We start from the raw sequence: 25,972 nt of genomic DNA on the forward strand, positions 1-25,972 counted from the left end.
AGTGCGCAGGACTCTAAAAATTGAAATTTTTCTGGGCGCGAAACTAAAACTGTTCCCATGAAACAGCTGGTTATACAATTTTGTCACACAAATAAAAATTATAATAAACGGATTATTGCCCCATTTAAGTTGGTTTCGTTGCTCTGCAACATTGGTCCAAAAACTTTTGTGCAAATATGTAAACACCAAAACTTAATATTTAACTTTCTAACAACAAAATAGATTTGCGTTTAAAACTTCGTGGTAACTCAGAGTGTTTAATGTTGATGTAATTAACGTTTATTTCTCATAAATATGCACAATCGCGTTACAGAACTAATTTGGGTTTTGATATACATATGTAACTGTATTATGTAACCCTAAATGCGTTTACCATAAAACTAAACGCATTTCTTTTTACAGCATTTTTTCGAAGATCGATTACATTTTGTTTTACTTTTATATTAAATTAAAAAAATATTTTTGATTTTTTTTAAATAAATCTCGTTTTATGAATTAAAGTTTAGTCTCGATTTAAAATACTTGGAATGCACAAAAATATTTTGTCACCTGTGCGGTCGGTTTTTAAATACATTTTAATTTTTTATAGCCTTTCAATGTTTTTTCCTGAACATTTAGTAAATATATTTTTCTTGTAGTTTCCTAAGTTTTTTGACCAAATGGAAGCAAATAGTGTACCATATTCGACCTACTCGGTTGCAGGAAAATGGTCCTAAGTTTTGGACATATCGGACTCCTACATCATAAATTGATCTGATTTGTTGCAAGGATATATACTCCTCGGCCTGCCGATGATACACTTTTATTATAATTTTAAAGCCATTAGGGTATCGTGTAATGAAATCCTATTTAGTTTGAATTGGCTACTCTCTATTCGTATTCGAACCTTACTCGCTCTTGGTTTTGCCATTGTCGCATTCAAAAGATGTTTAAAATGGTTGCAGCAATTAAAAATATATACGTGTGCTCTAAATTTGTTATTACTTGTTAGTTCTTGGTTTGTAAATATAATTTTAATAATTGAATAATTGGACCATTTGTTTTACCATTGTTGTAGCTTTTAGTTTTCTAATGGATACAGTTTATATATATCTATATAACGTTTCTTGTTCCGCGCGGTTCCCAGGTAAGTATATGAATATCTAAACTAACTTTGCTCATTTACATTGCCGTTTAATCATAAATTTTATGTTGTCTGATGTAACAAATTGTTAATCGTAGGGTTAAGTTTAAAGTTACTTGTTTCAAACGCTTTACAAATGTGGCTCGCTTTGCTTTTGTTGCCCTGTCTAGGCTCGTTAAAGTTTTGTATATATAAACATAGTTTATATAGACTTATGAATATAAACTGACATTTCTTAATAATTGAAATCAGTTACCATTTTGTGTATCGTAATTAACTCTGAAATGCGATAACCATGGTATTGCCTTGTTTGTTTCTAAAGTTTTTCGACATATGTAACATTACCTATATGTGTGTCTATATGTGTGTTGTGTTATGTAGAGCTAACGTAACAACTTGGACCCCAATATATTGAAGTGTAAGCTTTGTGGGTTCGGATATGTATATACATAGCAATAGGCAACCATCTCTTTTGCTTAGTGCACCGCGTCTATATCTCGTTGGGCTCGCGATATTTTCAGTTTGTCCTTGGGCGTGTTATCTTCCCCCGACTCCAGGGCAAACATTTTCATCTTCTCCTTGAACGATAGCTTCTCGGGCACCGCATCTCCAGCACGTTGTTGCTGTTGCTGCTGCTGTTTCTCCGCCAGTCGACGCGTACGAGGATCTCTGCGTAAACGGATAAAATCCATCAGTGAAACCCTTATGGACCTCGAAGTTGAAAAATATCATACCTATACACTTCTTGAGCTCCAATGACGCCTGGAGTGGATTGCACTGAGGTGTTCCAGAGGGCAGCATCTGGAGTGGCTGGCATTGATGGCAGTATGGAGGCATCGAGATTGTGTTGCAGATACTACATAATAAAAAATTTTAATTGGTTTAATTCATTTCAGAACACATACTATGACGGCTTCTAAGGAACCAATTTACTTACACCTGGATCTTCTCTGATGGTGTCCAAATCGTGATGCTCTATACCATAACTTTCGATGATATATTGCTGCTGCAGCTGTTGTTGCTGGCTATTCCCGCTCATAAAATTATTATCTTCATCATGGAAGCTCACTCGTTTGTTGTCCCTTTGCATCAACGGGGGCGGAGGAGGTGGTGTCCCCACTCCTCCAATTGTTCCTGTTCCCGTGGCCGAAACATAGGCTGCATTTAGTTCCATGGCGCTGAGTGGTGATCCCTGTATGTTGTTGTTGTTGTTTAAGCTGCCACTCAAATTATTGTTTTTATTGGTTTGATTGTTCAGAAGAGATGTCTTAATCTCCACGGTAGTTGCGGCCTGATTGCTAGTGGCTGTTTTCTGTAGGCTCATGGACGAGATTGCGCTTCCAGTGCTACCCCGCAGTTTCTGCTGTGACATGATTAAATAAGAGCTGTTCCTTTCTGGTGGAGGAGGTGGAGGCACAACAGCATCCAGAGTCTCGTTGTTATTATCTTTATCAAGCAATGTGAGCTGATTGAGCTCTTTTGCCAGATTGGATACCGAATGCTCAGTGTGCAGGTGTCGTTCGTCCGCAAAACTTGCGGATTTCTGTGACTTCGATGGCGACGAGGGTGCCCCACTGGGACCAACCCCGCCTTCGGAATACCGATTATGCTTAAGTATGCTCTTCGGCTGCTGGGTGTTGCTGCTCAGCGACTGAGCAGTTGGTGCTGGTGGTTGTGGTGGCACTGAGTCCAACATACTGTTGCTGTCCGTCATCTCCGCCAGTTTTATATCCGTTTGTCGGTAACTAGTAATGGGTGTTTGTATGGCACTCACCTGACCGCCACCAGACAGTCTGATCAACTCTTGGACGTTTTCCTTGTCGTACTGCTGTTCTTGATCCTGTTCCTCTTGCTCTTGTAGTTCTTGTGCTCTTCGTTCAAAATCGCGCTCGAGGATCAGGGTTTTTAGTTGTTCCTCTTGCATAGCGGAACGGGGTAAAATTTGGGAAAGCTCTGATATCTGCTGCTCCCGCCACTGGCGAATGTGTTCGCGCCGCATCTCTAGATCCTTTTCACGTTCCTCTCTTTCCCATGGATTGCTACCGCTGTGAAGAGGACGGTTGCTCGCTTGATTAGACGCCACATAGCTGCCCTTTGGCGGATCCAATGTACTGGCTACGTAATTTATTCCCGGACCAATCTGCTGCGTAGCTTTAAATAGCGGATGTGTTGCGTTGGGCGGTAGAGGAGGTTTGTCCTCTGCCTGCAGGGATTGTCCTAGATATCGCTGTTGTTGCTGCTGCGGTTTTGGTGCTGTACTTGGTGGAACATTTGTTTTATTGGGAGACTGTAAGCTACCCAATGGTTTCGGCGGCAGGGCTATAAAATTCGGTGATGCCTGTTGCTGCTGAATTTCGTAGAGCGTGGATGGATCATGAAGCTGACTGCGCCTGTACTCCAGACTGCCATTCTGATAGCCACCCGTGAAATCGTTGACATTCTGCATGCTCTGACTGCTGCTCATTAGAGGTTGCTGCTGTTGCTGCAGTGGCAGCGGTTGCTGTTGTTGCTGCTGGTGATGGTACATGTTGCTAATGTTGGGCATGGATGGAGCCATCATCTGCTGCATGCGAAGAGTGTGCTGGAAATTCTGCTGGCTCTTGGTGCGGTTGTTCAAGGTAAGCTGGTGCTGTTGCTGCTGGCCATTGAGATTGCTGCTGCTGAGTGCGAACTGCTGCTGCTGCAGGGAGTGTTGTTGTTGTTGTGTCTGCTGTTGCTGCAGCTGCTGCTGCGTTGACTGCTGACTGTGGTAATAAGCTGAGACGGGTCGCGTGGGCGGGAGGTTAGCATTGGCTTGCACGTTTTGCTGCTGCTGGTACGGCGATTGCTGTGGCGGCAGCGGTGCAAGCGGGGAATTGCCATTGTAGGCGTTCATGGCGGCATGTGCGGCGATCGGGGGTCTAAAAAAAAGGAAATTAAAATAAATGAAAGCAAAGTATTTGGAGTAATTTATAGTTGCTTTAACTCCCAATCGTTTACACTTATTAACATAAACGTGTCGAGTGCTGCAAAAACAATTGCTTACGCTCTGTCCTCCTCCTGTGCAATTAGTTTGTGTTTATTGCAAAGGTGGGTGCTCTGTACACCAGCAACATTTAATAGGGAAGGACAAGAGTTAATTACTCACGTACTTTGGACATTTCTACAATTTCATATTGTTTTTTAATGGGTATAAAGCCATAAAGTAATTTCTTTAAACGCAATGTCATCCTTACACACACGAGAGCTAGTAAAATTGGAAGCCAGCTATATTTCTACATTTTTGTGGTCACACATAAACACCTAGCCTCAAGCCACATCTCCAAAATACATACTTAAAATTGTTTTAAATTATTAATATGACCCTTTGCTTGATGCCTCCTTAAAGTTTGTGGTTGCGATATTACACACCTGAACTTACTGCTACCCAAAATAAGCTTTTTTAAAGTTTGATAAAATAAATTGAAAAATTAATTAATAATTACATAGAGTAATTGTAGATTGTAGTTAGTTACTACAAACTATTTTTGAATTTCTTTCCTCTTTCTTTTTAAATTTAATTTTAATTTAATTTAAGAGCGATAGAAACTTACAGGACCAACACAAAAATGAAAAAATATCAAAACATTTTTCAAAAAGACTTAGTATACATTTTTACTCTACGAGTAACGGGTATAATTACAATTTTAAGTCATTATATATGTATGTGCATTAACAAAATAAACCACAGTACCGGTCGAATCAGTAGAAAAAAAAGGTTGTAGTAGATATAGTTTGACAGGATTTGAACAAACGTGGTAAAAAACGCATTAATAATGCATCCTTAATATAATCGGTTGACTTCTAGCGTTCCGAAACTCATCCACATATGTACATATGTACTTATATGTATGGGACTGATAGTCTTACCTCTCGTTTAAAATCGCTTGGCTCTGATTTTGCGCCCGATACACGCTGAGATTCTGGTAGAACCCCTGCTCGTTGCCGTTGCCATTTCCATTTGCGTTGTTGTGGCTGCCATTCGGCTGTCCCAGCATTCCTCCTGCTGCTGCTCCGCCGATTCCGACCATGCCAGATGAATTGTTATGCAAACTGTGCGTGCTGCGTGACTTGGAATTGGCCAGAGCTATTTGGAAAACGAGATGGATGCGGGTTGAACAAAGTGAATTAGTCTCGGGCTTACAAATCGATTGGATTGTGCTTCGATTACAAGGATAGGAGGCAATGATAAGGGGTGTGCAATTCACTTACATATGGTACCCGATCCCGTGTGGTGATGCAGAGCCGGCACCGATTTACTGTTGGGCAGGTGTGCAGCTAGGGGATTGATAATGCTACTATTGTTGCTATTGCCTAAGGTATTGTTGTGGCTGTTGTTCAGATGTTGGCTAAGACTAAGGCTATGATTCGGATGACTGTTGGCTATCAGTGGACCCAGAGATTTGGTCGATTCGGCACCGCCCATACGCGTCAAATCACGTTCGGACATGCGGCGATTACCTGCGGTTTCCATATTCCCAGCAACAAATCATTATCAACGTCAGCGAATTGAGTGCATAATTCGGGGTTTGGTGGTGGAGTTTAGTTCGATTGGTGCGCATAGGGAGAGAGAAAAGTTGTTAGATAGGCATATTGACATTTTAATTTTCTTTCGATTTGAACATTTTAAATGTGGGCAGTATCTAATTAAAAGACTACAACAAATTTAAAACGAAGATATAAAACCAGGGGATACAGCTATTCAATTGTATTTACACACATAAATATGCACAAAACCAATAAACATTGCTCGTGCTCTTTACAAACTTGTATTTCATCGAAAATAAGAGAAAAGGGTAAACAATTGAGTTTGGCAACGCCGCTGCAAAATAAAATTAAATAGCACATACATACACCAAATACGTAAAAAATAAATACAAGTATGCAGTTGAACAACTAACTAAATATGAGTATTTTTACAGGTTTGGTTTTCCTATGACTGCATAATCTAATACGGTTTTATAAAATGATTATATCTTTAATATTAAAAATGCTAATAATAATGTTAGGAAGAGGAGAATGTATTTATATAAAAGTGCAGAAACACAAATATAATACACAATCGAAAAACTTTAAGTAAGTTACCCTAATAATAAATAAAACCTGAACAAAAAACAGATCGACGCAATGTTTCAACTAACTAGCCAAAATAAATATAAATTGCGGGAAAACTGAATGCCTAATATGTACATCTACGAAGAGAACAACATGAACCTCGGTGCATCTTGGTTGGGTTGTCATCTGTGTGTCGGAAACACTGTTGTAGATGTGGTTCCCGTTGAACCGGGCAATGGTCTTTTGACGCAGTGCCCCGTGCTGCCGTCATTGCCACCACCACCCTCATAGTCATCATTATCATCACTCAGAGAATGTCCACGAATTTCCAGATCTTCGCAATGAGCAACACAACAGGTGGAGGGGGAATCACAAGACTCGACTTTGCTGCAGCTGCAGGAGTGGCAATCATCAAGGGCATCTCCCCATTTTAAATAGCTCCGTGAATTCCGCACGTTGGCGCTGCATTTGGTTTTGTCCGTGGCTGGCACCCGAGAACGTGGCTGCTTATGACAGTGATGATGATGATGGCGAGATTGTGAGCTTGGCTTAGGTCTGAGTTGCACATGCTTTTGCTGTTTGTTGCGCTTCAGTTGCCGCACACTGTGAGATTGGCGATTGCTGCACATGACACTTTGTCGGTAGGATGCATATCGGTATAATTCCGGCTCCTGTTTGGTCGTCTCTGCCTCATCGTCCTGGCAACTGTCGTAGCATTTAAAGGTAGCAACTACCTGGTGTTGCTCCTGTTTCCCATGCTGTTGCTCTCGCTTGCCACGACAATGAGCGCAGCATGGGCACTCGCAACTGACTTTATCGCCGACTTTTTCCGCTTCATCAAAGTCCTTTCCCGCACTGCCATTCAGACTCCACTCCTTCAGCTGCATAAGGATCCGCCCCTGTTCCGCCATTGAAAGCTTGGCACACGGCTTGCTACCTGTTTCATCCAATTCCGAGGTGGATCGTGATTTATTAATTTTAGGCGGGAAATTCTTGTTCGCATTAAAGTACTCTGCCATCTCTCGGACTTTTCCCTGACCCAGTGGCAACAAAAAGCGGGGACTGAGATTGACCTGGCTCGAGGCCCTTCGACTGTTAGTTTCTGTAGTAGTGCTGGGGTTGGTTTTGGTTTGGAAGGTGGTGCTGGCACAATATTGATTACTTTTATTTACAGTAGGAGAACGGGTGGAGGAACTTTCGATTTCACACACACTAGGAACTTGGATGCTGACAATTGGGGCACTTGTACCGACTCCTGACCTTTTGTGTGAACGCTGGGTGTTCAATTGCCGCTGAAAAGGTGAATGATTCTGCCGGAGCAGCGGCATGCGTTCGATGGATTCGCTGGATGAACGCTGGCTATTGGATCCCGATCCTCCTGAACTAAAACCATCAGCTGAGCAATTTGTTGCTCTCTTGCTATTTAACTCCCTACGTATTTTTTGTATCAAAGGAATCTTTTCGGATTGCTCTGTCATCAGAGATTCCGTCGAGGAGGCACTGGCTGCGAAATGGCTGATGGCTTCATGGGTATGGTACTTTCTCTCTATTCCAATGGCATCTGGTTCGCCGTCTTCTGCTTGTTCCAGGTCAAAACTTACTGTTTTTCTATATCTATATGCAGGATTTCTTTTCCCGGTGGAGGAACAACTAGATGCGGACATGCACGGTCGCTGCATGCACTGTTTCTCCTCCTCTTCGTCATCTATAAAAGGAATCTCATCTGATAGCGCCATGGACGCTATACCTTCTTCATTCAGCGGCTGATGGGCATCACTATACGAGGCAAAGTTTCCAAACGACTCCTGTGAATCCTTGGCCGGCTCTTCCTGGTACTCCTCAATATAGATGGAAGGTGGTGGAGTTTTCCTCAACGGTCTCATGGAACTAAAGTGGGTGACAGAGGGTGCTATCGGAGGCGGATAGTACCCACCCTGATCGTTACCCAAATACAAACTGCTGGCAGATCGAGCAATGGGTCTCGTATCCCGATACCTAGGGTCAATGTGCAATTGGTGACCCAGTGCACATAGTTCCTCCTGCAGACATGAGGCACTTAAACGTCTAACCGGCGGCGAGGAAGATCGCATGCAGGCAAAAGATTCACGACGACTGCGATTGAGACTATCGTCCGAGATTGAGTTGTTGTAGTACCGAGCCTGCTGTTGGAACGAGGAGTGACGACGCTGCTGGCCAGTATTTAGAGGCTGCAGAAAGTTGCTGGGGGAGGCTTCTAGCGATTCGAGCGGAGCAGCATGGGGGATGGGTTTGTTACTTGGTTAGCTTACACAACGTGAGTACGGTAGAGTAGAGTAGTGGGTAAATATCTTGGTTGTTTGAGTGAGTTGAGTGTTTCTAGCGTCCTACCCAGCACCTGGAGTCGCTCTAATATGTGTGTTTTGTTTTGATATGTGTGTCTCTACGTATGGGCTCCTTTGGGAGCTACTCACCACGCTGAATGACCGGACTAGGTTGCTGCAGTAGCGTAGCCAGCCCATGATAGATGGCTCCCTGTTTCGCCACTTCCAAGCTGACTACAGGACCTGTTCGCACCAGGTAGTCCGCAGCCCTAAATCAAGAAGTGAGGGAATAAACCATGATCTCCCTTAAAGTTCACTAATATACATACCTCTCTTGGGTGATGCCAATCAAACTCTGTCCATCCACGCGCAGCAGCTGATCACCAGCTTGCAGACGTCCATCTGCATCTGCCGCTCCGCCAGGCACCACACTCTTGATGTAAATACCCAGCTTCTCTTGACCAGCTCCCTTGGCAGCGACGATGGATAAGCCCATGCCGTTGCTGTTCTTGTGCAGTTTAATGAGCTGCAATTCCGGTTGCGAAAGTTTGTTAGACATGGCACTGGAACTGCGAGCCTGCAATAGTTAAATAATTAATATCATCTACCATAAATTAATAAATGATCCATGAGTAACTCACATTAAACTGATGCATATAGACCGTCCAAAGGCCAATGGAGGTGGGCTGGGCCGCCAGACGGCACATGCCCTGCTGCTGGAGAGGGTTGAGGAAGTCGACGAGACCGGTGGGAATGCCTCGCACTACATCACAGCTGAATCCATCGTCGGGAAGCAGAAGCGCCAAATGAAGCTCTGGTGATTCTTCCAACCGAACCTCTCGTCCATCGGCACGGGTTAGTTCGTCAGCCACCGATTCCGCCATCCTAATAGCTGTATCAACAAGGTTGCGGGGAAGCTTTTCCTGCTGCAGAAGCGCAGACATTTGAAGAGAGTTTAAACGAAAGCAGGAGCAGGCTAACTGCTGGATCTCCTCCACAGAGGATTTCGGTGCTTGCAAAAACTGAGCACACTGATTAATCTTGGCCAAATGGCAATCTGCCGCCAATTCCAATCCTTGCCGTTCTGCCCACAGCTCCAGCAACTGAAGCCGCTCTGTCATTACCTTGCCCCAGTCAGCTGTGCACATTTGAGAGTTTGACACAATCTGGGAAAGCGGGAACAACGAAATAAGTGGATTTGGACGTGAAAGTTGTAAAACAGTGGTGCCAATAGATATTTCACGAAAGAGGTATATTATATTTTTTAGAAAAACAACTGCTATTAATTAAATTAAGAATCAACTTGAGTAGCGATTTCATAGAAATGGATATGAAACGTTCTTATGAACAACAAAACAGAACCCTATAGTCGAGTTAACCGACTATCAGATACCGGTTTCTCAGCTAGTGGAAGTGTGAAAGAGAAATTATAAAATAAAAATATTCAAGTTAATTACAAACTACTTTCTTCTTAAATGCTTTCGAATTTTTAAGAATAATAATTTTTCGAAAATGGCTAACATTATTCTTACATATTTTACTTTATACACTTTTCTTAGAACAGCCTTATTTGCTCACATCAAAATACTTTAATCTATTTTAAAAGCTATATTGGCACCGCTGTATGCACATAGCCTGGCCATTTTAGGCCGCTCACCGTATTGAAACATATGACATTGATGTAGTGGAACAGCTGCGAAAACAACTGGATCGTTAAGGCTGCATTTACACGGCATCGTCTGAGAAGGGCCATTGCCGATCCCAGGACGGTCAGTACGAGACCCGCCGCGGAGTCGTGATCAATGTTCTCGGAAAGAAACTGGTTGAGGGTTTGCGAGAGTTCCAATCGGAAGCAGTTGACCACGTTTCGAAACGCAGTCTGCACAGCCTCGGCTAAAACCTCTTGAGCCTGAACGCTAAATGCGCTTATGTGGCGATCTGATTTAAGGAAGTGCAGGAACTCGGAGCTGTTGGCCATCCAAAAGGCTAGGATTCGGGGATCTGTGTACTGCTCCTGGACTACGCTGTAGACCAGATTAGCCACATGGTGCAGGAACATGGTCAGCTTGTGAGCACGCTCCGTGGGCTGTAACTCCGGGCGGTAGTGTGTGGAAGCTCGATATCTGAGAAAAAATATGTTATTATATGCTTAATCAGTCGCTATCAAAGAGCCCTGTAGCCCCACTTGATTGTATCTATTGATTTTCAAACGCGCCAAATGTCAAAGCTCCCTTTTCCCCAAAAGATTTGCCAACTTCCTGCTCCAGTTGTTTCTGCTAGGCCAATTCCTGTTACTCCACATCCCGCTGTCAGAATACATTAATATTAATAGCTTACTAATTGGGTCAGCAGCCAAGATAAATCATCATAATTGATAATGAATTGTTGATACTGGCTGCGGCTCTTCAAGGTTGTGTTTGAGGGCAAAAGGATTTGGAACTACAGCTCTCAAGTACATGTCTTTCCACTCTATATCTGGACATTTGTCAGCTAGTGTAAGCTGGTTGCAATTTATCAGTAATTTGCCATGTCCGGGGGGTCTTGCTAAATGAAGCCCTGACTGGAATTAAAATATATAGGATGCCAGAGTGCTTATGCAATGTGGCACAAGTTACATATCAGCATCGGGTGATGTAGGTGAAATACACATCAATTTCAAATAATATTATAATAAATAATGTGAAATGTCTATAAATTAACTCAAACCCTACCTCAATGACTACCATGTTGTGGCTTTTAAATAACTGAAAGCTAAATATAATTTACTTATTCGATTACCAAAGGTCCTAAAACAAGTATATTTAGTTCTTTATTTGTTGTAGGTTATTGGCGGTGGTCTGGTCTGGTGGTCCAAAAACTTTCGGTATTTGAACAACGCATTATATGGTGAGCGATAACAAATTTCAGTATTCAACACCCAAACATTCAAACAAATAAAGCCAAACAAACGCAGTCGCGGCTGCATTCATGCTGCTCCCCACATCAATGGCCCCATAACAAATTACCCACCTAGCACACAGGTAGAGCGAGTAGACGGGTGCCAGCTTAAAGTGCGGAACGTTTACGTCCAGTTCGCTGATAATGTGACGCAGGAAAAGTTCCTGGTGAGTTTCGGGGAACTCTAGGACAGCCGGCAGGATGGGCTCCTGTCCCTGGGTTTCTCCAGAGCCGCTGCCACCTCCGGCTAAAATGCCAGAGCCGGTCATTTTGGGCGACCTATATAACGAAGAGGGTTAATCGATTAGTAGCACTGTACAACAGAAGATCAGATAATTTAGGAGTTAGAAAAGCAGTTGAGACAGTGCATGGGGAAAGTATACTATGGCATAACTTTAAAGCGCACACGAACACTAAACAAAATTAAAATTAATTAGACAGTGATGCAAATGCAAATATGCGTATGCTTGATAGTTAAGTGTAGGGAAGTTGTGTTGGCTTTCCTGTTTTGTTTGAAGACAGAATTTAAAATTTTTAAGTTAGATCGATTGACTCCGAATCTTACCGATCTTGACTGTTGGAACCACCTGATTTCAAGCTGGAAATCGACTTGGTTTCGTTTTCCAGGTTACCCTCCAGGCTTTGACCGTCGTAGTTGCCAGAATTGGCGCCCTGGTCCTGTCCTGCCTTGTCCACCACGTCCCGCTGCGTGCTGCTGAGGGGATCACTGGAGTTATTATTATTGTGGTAGGCGCTGGAATGGTTCGCTTGCTGGTGGTGGTCGTAGTCGCCTTTGTGAGTCTACGAATATGCTACCTATTTTAGTACAAATAGAAAACGTTTTAATAAAGTACCCACCGAACTCAAGCCTCCTCCATCCTCGTCGTTCCAAGATCCCGGGGAAGTGGGCGAGCGGCTGTCATTGTTTAAGAGCCATTTGCATCGTTCAGTCGGTGGATGGTGTTGTTCAGGTGAGTGTGTGGGTTTGTGCAATTTTTTTTGCATATTTGTTGGGTAATTTTTTCGGTTTGGTGAGTGCATGAGATTAATGTATTACACAAACAATAAAAACAACCAACACGTAACGAGACATTAATAAACAGCACAATAAGTCGTGTAAATAAAAACAAAAAAAAACATGAATATACATAAATAGCACGATATTAAGAGAATTATCCTCGAATGAATTTAAAGTTCTTTGAATGACCCACATAACGTGAATTAATATGTTTGAAATTTACAACCTAAGTATGCAAATTCTAAAGTCATATATTAGGACACTCATTTTAATAATGAGTTCCCGAAACATTTCCCACTAAGCAGATGTGAAATGTTCGAAGTCATTTTACACTTGTAACCTACTTTAAAAAATGTTGTCAAAATAAAATCTATCTACTTTTAATAGCAAGAAAACTTAAATAAATATATAAATAATATTACTCAACATTTGCTGACAAAGCATTGGCGATATAAGCACTGGCTTAGCATAAATGCTTGCTCTTAAATCAGGAAATTTTTTATATTAGCCGGATTACTCACCTTTCATATAGACATGCCGAGTCCAGCTGGGATTGCGACAGGGCCAGGTTGTAGCGCCCATCGGTGGGAGAATCGAGGAATCGGTACGAGGCCACCCGTCCAAACATTACAACCGATCCGTTCTGCAGATGGAAAACGCGAAACATATATAAATGAATTATATTTGCATGGTTAAAGTGTTAAGGTGACTCATTACTAATTTTAATTGAGATCTGCTATTACTTAAATATTTTTACTGCGAGAGAAGAGTGAAGCACACCGACTGACGGATTCTGGGGCACTAAGTCAGCGATGGGAAATATTTTGGGGCGTTTTGAAATCAAAACAGGCCAACAGAGACGCCCCTCTCTGGGGGAAAATTCGAGTGGAGGACAGTATTAATTATACCCGTGACTCGTAGAGTAAAAGGGTATACTAGATTTGTTGAAAATTACAGGCAGAAAGAAGCCTTTCCGACCATATAAAGTATTAGTATTATTGATCAGTATCAATACCCGAGTCGATCTGGCCATGTCCGTCTGTCTGTCCGTCCGTACGAACGTTGAGATCTTAGGAACCATAAAAGCTAGAAAGTTAAGACTCAGCATGCAGACTCTAGGTACATAAAAGCAGCGCAAGTCTGTTGATTAATGTTCACAAACCGCCAAAAACTGTCAGTGAGGAAATTTCTGCTTCTAGCTGGGTAAAGGGTATCAGATAGTCGGGATTCTCAACGATATTCCCTCTTGTTTTTTTATGTTTTTGTTACTGCCTATCTCTTTCAGGGTTTGTTTACGTTTTTCTCTAATGCTGATTAGCTCGGTAAACAAATCTTTGACACACAAGAGAAAACTCGATTTGCATTATTTTTGTTCAGGTTCATCGGACCGCAGCCAACCCTAGTTTCCCAATTTGAAAACTAAAACTAACACAGCCGAAGTCAAAAATGAAAAAGTAAATTTCCGTTCTTTAATTTGAGCAAGAGACATCTTTGTTTTCTTTTTTTCCAAATATTCTCCAGAGACTCTTTGAGGGTAGTGCCGTTATGAGAGCTCAACTTTGCTTTGGTCTTTAGCAGAATATTTGAGGAACTGTTCATTTCGCATCGATTTCATCAAGCGGAAAACCAAATACAACAGAGGACAGAATACATAACCCTGCGAAATTTCAGATTTTGATTTGGTGGCGTTTGCTTTGACTTTTTCGTTAATGCGTGAGAGTTCAGAGCCCCAATTGGATTCAGCTGCTGTACTTGTCGCTAGCTTTTTGTTTGTGTTTCCGTTGTGTGTCGAAAAGTTGTCAAAACAAAAGATAAATCCCCGGCGATTTAAAGCCTGTGGGACGTGCACACACACCCGTCACATTGGTATCTGCGGATTTATTGCCTTTCGAACTAAAAATTCAAAGGTGGTTATGAACTTGAAGTGCAGATGAATGGGAATTGAAAAGCGGAGCTTGCTATAGATTGCAAACGTCCCATGGCGATATTTACACTCAGAAAAAACATTTTTAAATATATGCAGCTAGATAGATGTTCTATATATAATTAAACTTTAAATGTGGTTTCACTTTCAGACCCATTTCCCTCAATCCCGATGTTCATTTATCTTTCAGTTGACTCTAAGCCAGTGCGATTATTGGCTTGGGCCTGCTCTGACAGTTGGAGCCACAAAATCCGCAAGGGCAAGGAAGACAAAAACAGGCGGTGCAAATAGGCAGCTTTTAAACCCTTTAAACTTTAGCCGGGTCAAGGTCGATGGTAAAACTTTTCCTTGCCACACAGCCAGCCGCTGTCAAATTAAGCACAAGCGTCGGTGATGGGCACAAAAATTCAACTAATTAAAACGAATTATTTGCAATTAGGCAATGAGGGGGTACATTAAAGGTCACCCTCAGAACAGCACACTTTTATGTAGTGCAGGGAAGCTGCAAATATCTGCTTGAAACTCAACATTTTACATATTTTAAACAAGAGAGAACGCTATAGTCGAGTTCCCCGACTATCTGATACCCGTTACTCAGCTAGTGTAAGTGCGAAGGACAGTTTTTGGCGGTTTGTGGGCGTTAGAGTGGGCGTGGCCAAAAGTTTTTTGGCGAATAGATAGAAATTTACAAGACTAATACAAAAATGAAAAAATATCAAAACATTTTTCAAAAGTGTGGGCGTGGCAGCTTTTGGCGGTTTGTGGGCGTTAGAGTGGGCGTGGCAAAAAGTTTTTTTTGCAAATCGATAGAAATTTTCAAGACCAATACAAAAATGAAAAAATATTAAAACATTTTTCAAAAGTGTGGGCGTGGCAGTTTTGGGCGGTTTGTGGGCGTTAGAGTGGGCGTGGCAAAAAGTTTTTTTTGCAAATCGGTAGAAAATTACAAGACCAATACAAAAATGAAAAAATATTAAAACATTTTTCAAAAGTGTGGGCGTCGCAGTTTTGGGCGGTTTGTGGGCGTTAGAGTGGGCGTGGCAGCATGATTCGACAAACTTGCGCTGCGTCTATGTCCCTGGAGTCTGTATGCCTAATCTCAACTTTCTAGCTTTTGTAGTTTCTGAGATCTCGACGTTCATACGGACAGACAGACGGACAGACGGACGGACAGACGGACATGGCCAAATCGACTCGGCTATTGATCCTGATCAAGAATATATATACTTTATATGGTCGGAAACGCTTCCTTCTCCCTGTTACATACTTTTCAACGAATCTAGTATACCCTTTTACTCTACGAGTAACGGGTATAAAAATAAGCCAATATGCGCGAATAAAGCCTATCGGAAACTAGAACAATCAGACTTTCGGAGTAGGAGCTAAATGTGTATTATCCCTAGACACATTTCATATATACATATGTACATATAGACCTAGACGCACTTCATATCGTGTGCCTTAAATAGCAGTAGAATCTTAGCAGGATAAATTCTCTAGTTCGATGATTTCGGGATGCGCAGATTTCGACAGAATGTACAATTTTAAATTAGACTATATTTTGAACCGCTTTTTAAACTTACATGCAAAATGGTCGGTTGACTAATGTGGTGGCCGTTGACAAAGGTCAGGGCATCGGTGTGCAGCGGGGTCACGGTGCAAACCCCCTCCAGCAGCGAAATGAGACAGTGCCTCGGCTGGATTGAGGGTCCGAAAAGCTGCAGGCAGTTAGTGTTGGCCGACCCCACCTCCACCGGGTCGCTGCCCAACTTAATCCGCCGACCGCCGTCGCCGCTATGAGTCACTTCTACTAGGACAGGTCCCTCACGATCTCCGGATATGTGGTTGGCACCATTGGCTGCCCCCAGTGGTTTTTTCTTTCGTCTCCGGGGCTGTGAGTCCGCCGGACGCCTCCGTACATGGAACATAATGGAGCCTGAAAATATAATAAAATATAAGTTAACAAAACAATGAATATTGGCTAGGACTTAATTTTAGTTAGAGGTATATTTACTCGTTACATTCATAGTTCGGTAAATGGTATTCGAATACGTAAACAACGATAGAAAACAAAAATTATGCAACCGCAGTTTTTTAGCCGCCTTTTGTATTTTGTGTCTCGCTGGGAAATGCAGTTTAGGCTGAATGAGGCAAAATTGTAAATCTCTGTCGTGCAAAGGAATGATGACTGACAATGGCAAAAATCAATGACGTGCGCTTATTAAAATACTTATTTCAATATACTTGTAACTTTTCTTGCTTAATATTATGTAATTCAAATTGAAATAGTTTCTATAAATCTTCCAAGGAAACTATATGGTACAATATGGTATAAAGTTCTGCCCACTAGTGTTGGAACCTCGAAAACGCTCTGTGCAATCGCAACCCATCTGTTCGCGTCGGAAGTATGTAACTCAGAAAACGAAATCCACTTCGGACTGCATCATCAATCTCATTTCGATATTAGATGTTCATATTAGATGTGAGCCAACGAAAAACAATATATATTCCAGGCGGGGGTTACTTGGGGAATATATGTACAATATACCCAAATAGCATTCCTGAACCCAGACTGAACCGACTGACTAGTTGCCAGCTGCCTGAATATCTGGGCGATGTCAGACGACAGCCCAGTGGAAAAACGTCGCTTGCTGGTTCTTTGATAAAAAAAATGTATATACATTTCGTAACTTTTCATAGACGACAACTGCAACACCAATCACAGCAGGCACACACACAATTTTTTACTCTGAAACGTATTACCATGAAGTGGGTTACTACTTGAGTTAGCTACAAATGGTCCTGTTAGAGGGTCTAACAATTTTAAAATTACAAACATTGGTATCTATTATTTTGTTAGTGATTTAAATATAATATAATAAATTATTATCGAGATTTCATCGAATCCAATAAATCGAACTATACTCCTCGGTCTCCCTTCGTACCCTAATCTCGGATGCTGCTGCTGGAGCTGTTGTTTATTGTACAGAATGCTTAACGAAGCATGCAAAATGCGATGGCAGCTACTGCAGCACATCTCCCCCTGGTGCGACATAACCCACTTTTGTCCCATGGTTTTGGGGCAAATTGCAGCAGATGATGGCGAAATGCAAGACCAGACTTGGCATGTGCCAAAGGCATTTGAGCAATGCAGGCTAAATAACCCATGGCAGGGCGTGGTATGTGCAACATATTGGAAGGCAAGGGGGAACCCTAGGGAAAGTTAGTCTCCTTTTCAACTAGAAAAAAAGGGAGGTGAGAAAGAACAATTTGTTAAAGAACAACGTATAGCCAATTGAACTATGTTTTCGTTTCATAATACCTTTCTGCGATCCCAATAAACCCCAGCTGCATTTCTGGCGTTGTTGATACACACGTGTAATTATTTCATGGCTGACACAATGAATTTAAAGTGCGAACTTCGTTTTGATGGCGTTGGGCAAAACTTTTTTCAGAATAATCTATTCCAGAATGTGTGCTGCCACCAATCGAAAAGCAAACAATAAAGCAGCCTAAGCTCAAGGAAAAAATAAGAATGTACACGCTTCGTATACTTGGTATAGAGAAAGCCTTGAGTGGGATGACTGAATAATTTCCTTGTTTGAATTGTAGCTTGATTAGAGTTGAGTTTAGAGTTAGTTGAAGGCTAAGAATTTGATCACAGATAAAAAGGGGTTGAATTTTTGGGCTGAAATTACGCTTCGGAATTTGCCTTCAAACTAACTTGCTGCACGGAATTTATTTTAATAACTTAGAATAAAAATCATTTCCATGAATCCATATAGTAGCTATATCAATTATGTTTTGCATTTGAAACGAAGCGATTTAAATTGCCATTCAAATAAAGGAGATGTTATTTCCCAACTCTTTTTTAACCCTAAACTTTCTTTTTCAACTGCAGATGACAGTTCCCATAACCGTCTTCACCAAACCATGTAATTTATAACCGAACCATGCACAACATACAATTGTTAATCAATCAGTATATGGACAAGTTCGACATTTAAAGACAGCTCAGCAACGAGACTGGCAATCAAAGTATGCATATGGACACATGCACAAAAAATATTAATCTTAACCTTTGCTTGTGAACATATTTAAAAAATTTTTGTTCCAATCAATAAAATTATTATCGTACATAAATAATAAATAGGCTTAAATAATAAACAAAACATATTAATTTCAAACATTATAAAACTTTTTTCAGTGCACTTGCGACTTTATTTCTAGCAAGGGAACGAAAGCCAACAACGTTTCGTCCTTGGCAGTTGACATTTGGAAAGCAGAAAGGAGGGTCACATTGATAAAGTGCAGTGCCAAACGGATGCCAGAAAAATCGTTTTAATTGTTCCTACTTGGTCAACAGCTTGACCGTTCCAAAGGTAGCACCACCAACCCATCCTCTCGCCTACGCACCACCAGTACCATTGTTGACATAAGAAAACGGGCAAATTGCAAAAACCATCAAAAACAGGTGGTGAGGAAACGACAGGTGACCAGGTGGAGGTGTAGTTAGGTGGATGGGTTTGGGTGGGAGGATGGTTCGGGCGTAGACGAACGAGCCATGAAATTGATTCGGCCAACAACGTGCCAGGATCATGTGTGTAGCCTCCGACTGTCCTTGTGTGCGGCTGTATTGACGTGGCTGTATGCACGTGCATAAGTGCGAATAAATTGGCAACAGAACACAAGGGATGGGAGGTGGTGGCACATTTTACAGACTGAAAAACAATGCAGGGAAATTGCATAACGAGTTGAGTGACTGAATCTGTACCAGGACAGGAATGACCACCCATCGCCGCCCGTTGGGTAATCCACAAAATGCGGAATCTGGGGTCAACAAGCGCTGGGCGCATTCATTTTTATTAGCTCAGCTTGTGCTCTAATGGTCAAAGCGATTAGAAAGAGAAAAGTGGGTTGCCAAAGTGTCCCATTCGGGTTGGTTAGAAAGGCATTTTGCACGCATAGGCAATAGAAACTATCTTGACAATCATAACCTATACGCAGTGATGGCTTTATTGAGCTGTTCCTAACTAATATATTTCTACTAAATATTTAAAACACACCCTTTTTGGGAAAGTCCATTCCTTTCTAAGACCGATATTTTGTTTTATAGAGCTGTTTTCAATTAGCCCTCAAACTTCGCATCAGACCATGCAAAATAGCGAACAGAACACAAACATGCATTTAATTAAAAGTGTAGTATGTAAAAAAGATACTTTAGAAAAACAAACTTTTCACAGTTTTTTTGAACTACATTCTCAAACGCAGGGCCCTTGCTCAAATTAGCCAAATTAGTCGTAAAACGTGGCGGCTTTGATTGTAAAAACCTAAGGAACCTATGCAACCACATCTCCGCCAATGCACGTCCACATAGAGAACTCCAGCTACATAACCGCTCTCTTTACAGACCAACCTCCATTTTCCTGTTCCACAAAGGGCGAGATTGTGCAGAAGGCAGCTTTTAACGTTGTGCAAATTAAAACAATGAAAATTTAATGAACAAAGTTTTCCTCTTGTGCAAGAAGTTTCCTCCTTTGACCAGAATCCGACGCCTGCAATAAACAGGCGGTACCGAGAATAGTTTTATCCTCGTGTAAGCCTCAACGCAGATTGTGTAAACACCCCTTTATCGGACGGCCATTTTGCCATACAAATTTTTTATAGATGTCACTTCTGCGCTGGACTAAAACAAGGTGGAGACTTAAAGTCTAAATGGGATGAACAGCTTGGCAAATCAAAACATAGTATTTAACTTAAACAAACACAGATACGGATCTAAATCACTAAATGCTTTTTAAGTGATTATTCTGGATTATTCCCATTCAGTTATTCTATTTACGTTTATTTTTCTACTACCTCAAATGCAATTCAGCTATGGACAAATATGTTTTTCAATATTTGTCCCACAATGTGAACCCCTGTCAGCGGCCCAAACTAGATATTCATAAGGAAGTTCTAATCGTAATCGATGCACAAAATCAAATTATTCTGCGGCTTCTCATTGTGCCCAAAAACAACTCCTTTCAAGCTGGGCGTCAGCCAACATTCAAGTCAAGTGCTGCCCAAGGTGGCTATCAGCATTTTTTGCTAGACAATTTGGCAACAATAAAGATATAATTGCCACATTAAATGTTAAGCAAGAGAGAACGCTATAGTTGAGTTCCCCGACTATCTGATAGACGTTACTCAGCTAGTGTAAGTGCAACACTGATAGTTTTGGCGTTTTGTGTGCGTTAGAGTGGGCGTGGCAACATGAAAAGACTAATTTGCGCTGCGTCTATGTCTCTGGAGTCTGCATGCTGAAACTTAACTTTCTCGCGTTTATTGTTCCTAAGATTTCGAAGTTCATACGAACGGACGGACAGACACACTTGGCCAGATCGACTAGGCTATTGATCCTGATCAAGAATATATATGGTCGGAAATCACAGCAGCTGAGAGCGGGAAATCGCGGGCTGTGAAAAGTCGAGAATGGAAGTGGAAAGTGAGACCAGCTGATGGCTTGATTGGATTTTCCATGTTATCCGTGACTGCGAGTGAGTCCTTCTACTTCAAGTACTATTCCTTAAGGAGCGTTTAAAAAGAAATAAAATGAATATTAAACTGGATGAGATGATTGGGGTATATTTAAAGACATTATAATAATAATTATAATTATAATGTCTTTGGTATATCGGTGTATGAAGTAAGACCTACAAACTAAAACATATTTAATGCGTAGTAAATACACTGACAATTTATGAGCTCCACTTTGTTGTAATCGCAGAATACTAATGGGTACACCAAATGCTTGGGTTGTACTTCGTACGTTTCGGTTTGACTGATTTTACTTTAATCATTATTTAATATGTTGTGCACCATTGGTGACGACAGACAAGGCAGGACATCGTGTCCTTTTATACCTTGCAGCAGCGTCCTTGTCATGCCCATTGAAATTAAAGCCCATAATGGCCAACACACACATGGGACCACGAGAAAAAACGTTTAGCTTTTGTAAATAACTCCTGAAATTTATCGATTTTTGTCTGTTTGTTTTGGCAGGGTCCTCAGGAACTGAGCAATCGCCGTTGAGACCGACATTTTTCCTTTGGATGTACATACATATATGTACATATAAGTACACAATTATATTATATTGATGTAAGGGTTTTCTAAAAAATTATGTGTTTTATGGTTGGCTCTCATTCCTCGAAAAAAGGACAGAACCAAAACGAAAAAGCCAGCTACGTGTGAAAGTTCAATTTGCGCACTTGGTAATGCAGCAAGAAAGTACAAATCGAAATCAAAGTACGGCAGACTGCGTAAATAATGAAATCAAATAAATTGCCATCAAATTGAAAGGCAGAACGCACGGACACACACCACACTCCGGAATAACCGCAAACGCGTCGACCGATGAAAATCGTCCCAAAAAGGCACAGTTTAAATTCATTTTTTTCAATAATATTGTAACTAACTAACCGTATGGAGACCGAGGAAGTCAGGTCTGGGCCGCAGCTGCCAGGCGCCGGGTGCCCACAACAATGCTTTGACAACGCGCAAGGATAACTGAGAGCACACTGAGCGTATGAGCAATGCCACAAACGCGAGTCCTTCGCCGACTAGCTCACTGTCGGACTGGGTGCGTGAATGAATGAATAAGACACGAAAAATCCAATAAGAACACTGAGCTAAGGTCTTTCAACTAACAAATACCCTGGAAATTTTGATTTTGTTGTTGCTTTAAAGAGAAAAAAATCACTAAAAGGATCGCATGTTAAAAAAGTATAACGTGACATAAAATGTGTAATTTATAACAATATAATCTTATGTCTATACAATATATACAATGACAAATATACAAAATATACAATTACAAAATATTGTGTGTCTGTTCCCTATTTTAATTTTCAATAAGGTACGTGTACACTTTTTTCTTTTTCGATATCAACCTTTTTCGTTTTATTTTTCAAGTCCAATATATTCTCTTTTTTTGCGTAAAACTGCACAAGCACGCCCTAAAGCACCCATAAAGCAAGCAGAGTAAATTATGACTGTGTTGGTGAGTGAGTGGTGTATAAAACAACATTTAGTTTACAATGTTTTCAACGGGCGTATGCTGTGTGTTCGCCTGCAAGTGTTTGAGCTCGGCGCTGGTATTAGTGCTGGTGTGTCTAACTGCGTTTGCTCTTTGGTCCTTGCATGACACACCAGCACCATTACCATTACGCCCCCAGTGGCATTGGCAACTTAGGCATACAGGATACAAAACGGGGAAGGAACTGGCACACATCCTTTCGATTGCCATCCAGCAGCGACATGCGACCAGCCCAACCAAATGGATGCACTGACGTCCTGCCGAAAAGCCTGCTCGAAACCCGGACATGGTCGTGGTTCGCTGTCCGATTTAGTGGGGTGCGATAAGCGGAGCTTAAGGTGCTGTGTAACTATGCACTGAGTCATTTAAAATATATTTACGTTTAATTACAATTTAAAAAGAATCCGCTAACTGCATACAGTGCACAAACTGTATGGATTTCGGAAGAATCGCGGTATGAAGGACTTTTTATTGACCTTTTGTTTAGTTTCAAACCAATAATTGCAACGAAAATTGAAATACAGCCACATTTTAAGGATAAATAATTCAAAGTACTGCATTCCGAAAAAAAAGGATACAAACAATAAAGAAAAATCAAAAACTACTTAATATTTCAGTACGTGAAGCAACATTCTAAACTTTTAAATAAGCTGAATTGTATATGGTATGGCCAAGTATTGAACACAAGTTAATAGTAATAGAATGCTAAACCGAAAACTAGTCAAAGATGAAGATGGGACCGTCTCCAAAATACCTATCGAATTACGAAAGCAAAACAGAAATAATGGGCTTTTACCGGGTAAACCACAAACGCCCGACAATCATTTTTCTCACATTTCCACTTTTATTTCCATACGCATTACCGCACAAATCCACTCCATCAATCGGGCCCCAAACATTATCTCCTCCCCCACTTTTTCTCTTATTGAGGCAATCAATACGCCCAACCGACTCACACCGGCAGCAAAAAGAGCACAAGTGTAAGACAAAGGATATGTGTGTTCTGTGAACACATAAAAACATAAGATATACTTGAAGCTACTTTTCAGCTAACGAGCATCGCACAGTCAACGTCTTTATTGTTGCCCAACTTGCGATTTTTTGCCTTCACTTTCCTGAGTTTGAGGTTCTCGCGGGTTGCCTTTGGTCTGAATGGATGCCTGGGAAATGAAAAAAGAAGCCATTTAACCGAAACGCAAGCTTAAGTCTGCAACATCAGCGGGAGCAGGATTTTTACCATAGCTTACATAGCTCACGAGTATCCATAAAATACAGCCTTTACGTTTATGTATTTTATACCAAATCCTAGGCATTCCATTCCATGATCAGTCCACGAAAATAACTACTTTCAACATCTAGTTTTATATGCATTAAAGAGGCGGCTCCCTGTAAAGTAAGGAAGCCTAGTCCAAAAATTCCGAACTCCAATCGCGAACGATCGACGAGCGGGGGTAATATCATTGGTGTCAGCAACAATGTCCTCACTAGACGTTCATTGAACATTTCTGCTCCCCAAGACAAGGAAGGTGGAGTGCTGGAATGCGCCTTCACGTCAACCAAGTGTGGCCAGTACTAGTTGGGAATTATAGGAGCACCAACTTAAAATCTGCAAAAGCAAATCTTGCGATCGCAAAAGCGAGCTTAAAGGGTTTCAAACCGGTTTTCTGCAACGTCCGTTTTTTCGCGGAAGTGGGGTAATTTCAAGAGCAACCCTTATCTGAAAGATTTATGACGACTAGTTCAGGAATGCACGACTTATTCAGCTGTGATGCCTGACTGGCGACTCGTGGTAATATGATTAATTTCCGTTTTGGCATCTTTTTGGATCCTAATCGAATTAGACATATAAATAAATGGGAAATTTCCTTTTAGTAAGAAACCTCAAGGACGCTCGGAGGGAGTTAAGTAAAATCACGAAGCTGAATAATTCACTTGAAGAATGGAATGCAGAATACGGCATACACATTCATCCTGGCAAGGAGCCAGCTTCCCCCTACCAAAGCACTGTGACATGTGTGTCTGCTCCTAAGTGCTGCCTTTGTCTCTAATATTTAGGAGCCCTGAGAGGAGAGCTCACTTGCATTTTCCGTTCGCACTGGCTGACTATCTGCCAACTTGTGAGGCAAATGGCTGGGGAAAGTAAAAAGTTGGGTGAGGCAATCGAGAGGCGGTATCATGTAAGTAACGATGATTACTGCTTCGGGCTGTGGATGACTGTGGATTCTGATGTGATTCGGCTGTGGCGCTACGTTGCCAATTGAAAATGTCAACAGAAATAGGAAATATCAAACTGGAAATGAAAATCGCTTTTCAGATTTGTCTTTTGTTTGCAAGTAAAATATTGCATGCACTAAAACATCGTTTGTAAATAAAGTGTAATAAACAATGTTCAGTCGAACTTTTGAATGGTTAATATCCTATAACGAAAATATAGTGTAAGCATATGGCAACCTTGCCTGTCAAGTACGGTGGTAGCCCGGGAGAACAGATGGCCACGCTAATGTGTGTTCGCTCAGTCGTCGTCGAAGAGCAAGCCGTCGCGGAGCGTCTGTACGCGTGATTATATTTAATTAATTTAATATTTCATATATCTAATTTCATTTAATAAACTTATATTTGCTCAATCTCATTGCCTCACCACTCCTAAAGCCATTCCTCCATACAATAGCAAATATTATAAATGTAGCTTTCTAGTGGCTATTTAAAGTATTTTTCCAGTGATACATACCCGAAAAGACATGAAAATTAAATACCTAAAACTATAGCTTTAAAGATCCATATATATAGAAGCTTCTAGCTTGCTGAAAATTCACATAATAACTTCTAGCTCTCATTTTATACATAACCGAATTCCCTAATGAAAAGAGTAGGGCCAGCAATAAAACAAAAAGCGAACAAATTGCCAACCCAATTTTGAATGACGTTTCCCACCCTCATGTGGGATGGAAAGGACAACAACCATGACCAGGGATGACCTTCAGGCTTTCAGTATCTGACGGCGACGCTTGCCTCGAAATAAACTGCACTTCTCGGGCTTCGGTTGGAGCCGTTAAGACCGTGGCGTGAAATAAAGTCGACAGCTCCCAAGTTCCGAAAAAGATTCAGGCAGCAAATTATGCTCTGCAGTTTGCAAACTTTATGAAGAACTTATCTCACAGAGAGGTGGAAAAAGAAGGGCAATATAGTGAATGTCGTGTCGGCGGGCGGGGCACAATTATTTATGAGCAGCCATGGACCAAAGTCTACCAAGCAGGCGTTTGAGCTTCATTAGGTTTGACCTTTTCTGACCGAAATGATTATTGTTCCTGTCGACAGTTTCCTTATATTTTTTATTGGAAAAACAAATGTAGCGTTAATTCCGTGCCGTTCGAAAGGTAAATGTCATCGAGACAATCATCAGGACAATGTTCCGCTCGGTATCCGGGAATAATATAAACATTCGTTCAAGGAACGAAACACGATAGCCAAAATTATTAGGTATTTCCCAAAATGTATATTTACAGGAGGATATCTCGTC

At 41.3% G+C, this 25,972-nt stretch overlaps 1 protein-coding gene and 1 non-coding gene across 8 annotated transcripts in view; both read right to left on the reverse strand.

The window, feature by feature from the left end:
• Positions 1–256: 256 nt before the first annotated feature.
• The window catches only part of LOC6535367 (afadin), a 49,839-nt gene continuing 24,123 nt past the window's right edge, over positions 257–25,972 (reverse strand). For 2 of the 7 annotated variants that reach the window (XM_039376091.2, XM_015191602.2), the window contains 14 exons: positions 15,959–16,311; positions 12,973–13,094; positions 12,292–12,349; positions 11,999–12,234; positions 11,506–11,712; positions 10,154–10,619; positions 9,138–9,662; positions 8,826–9,073; positions 8,647–8,765; positions 5,354–5,602; positions 5,012–5,228; positions 2,061–4,023; positions 1,858–1,979; positions 257–1,792 (listed from right to left, as the gene is read on the reverse strand). In XM_039376091.2, the coding sequence (XP_039232025.1) occupies positions 1,600–1,792; positions 1,858–1,979; positions 2,061–4,023; positions 5,012–5,228; positions 5,354–5,602; positions 8,647–8,765; positions 8,826–9,073; positions 9,138–9,662; positions 10,154–10,619; positions 11,506–11,712; positions 11,999–12,234; positions 12,292–12,349; positions 12,973–13,094; positions 15,959–16,311 (5,078 nt within the window). In that variant the 3' untranslated portion in view covers positions 257–1,599. Of the gene's footprint in view, positions 1,793–1,857; positions 1,980–2,060; positions 4,024–5,011; positions 5,229–5,353; positions 5,603–6,355; positions 8,430–8,646; positions 8,766–8,825; positions 9,074–9,137; positions 9,663–10,153; positions 10,620–11,505; positions 11,713–11,998; positions 12,235–12,291; positions 12,350–12,972; positions 13,095–15,958; positions 16,312–25,972 lie in introns of those variants that run through there. The other 5 variants (XM_039376092.2, XM_039376093.2, XM_039376095.2 and 2 more) reach the window with 5 other exon arrangements.
• On the reverse strand, positions 23,860–23,983 carry LOC6540381. Its single transcript, XR_005561871.1, has one exon. It is a non-coding gene; the product is annotated as a U4atac minor spliceosomal RNA (small nuclear RNA).

Source organism: Drosophila yakuba, chromosome 3R, assembly GCF_016746365.2.
Source record: "Drosophila yakuba strain Tai18E2 chromosome 3R, Prin_Dyak_Tai18E2_2.1, whole genome shotgun sequence".
Lineage (NCBI taxonomy): Eukaryota > Metazoa > Arthropoda > Insecta > Diptera > Drosophilidae > Drosophila > Drosophila yakuba.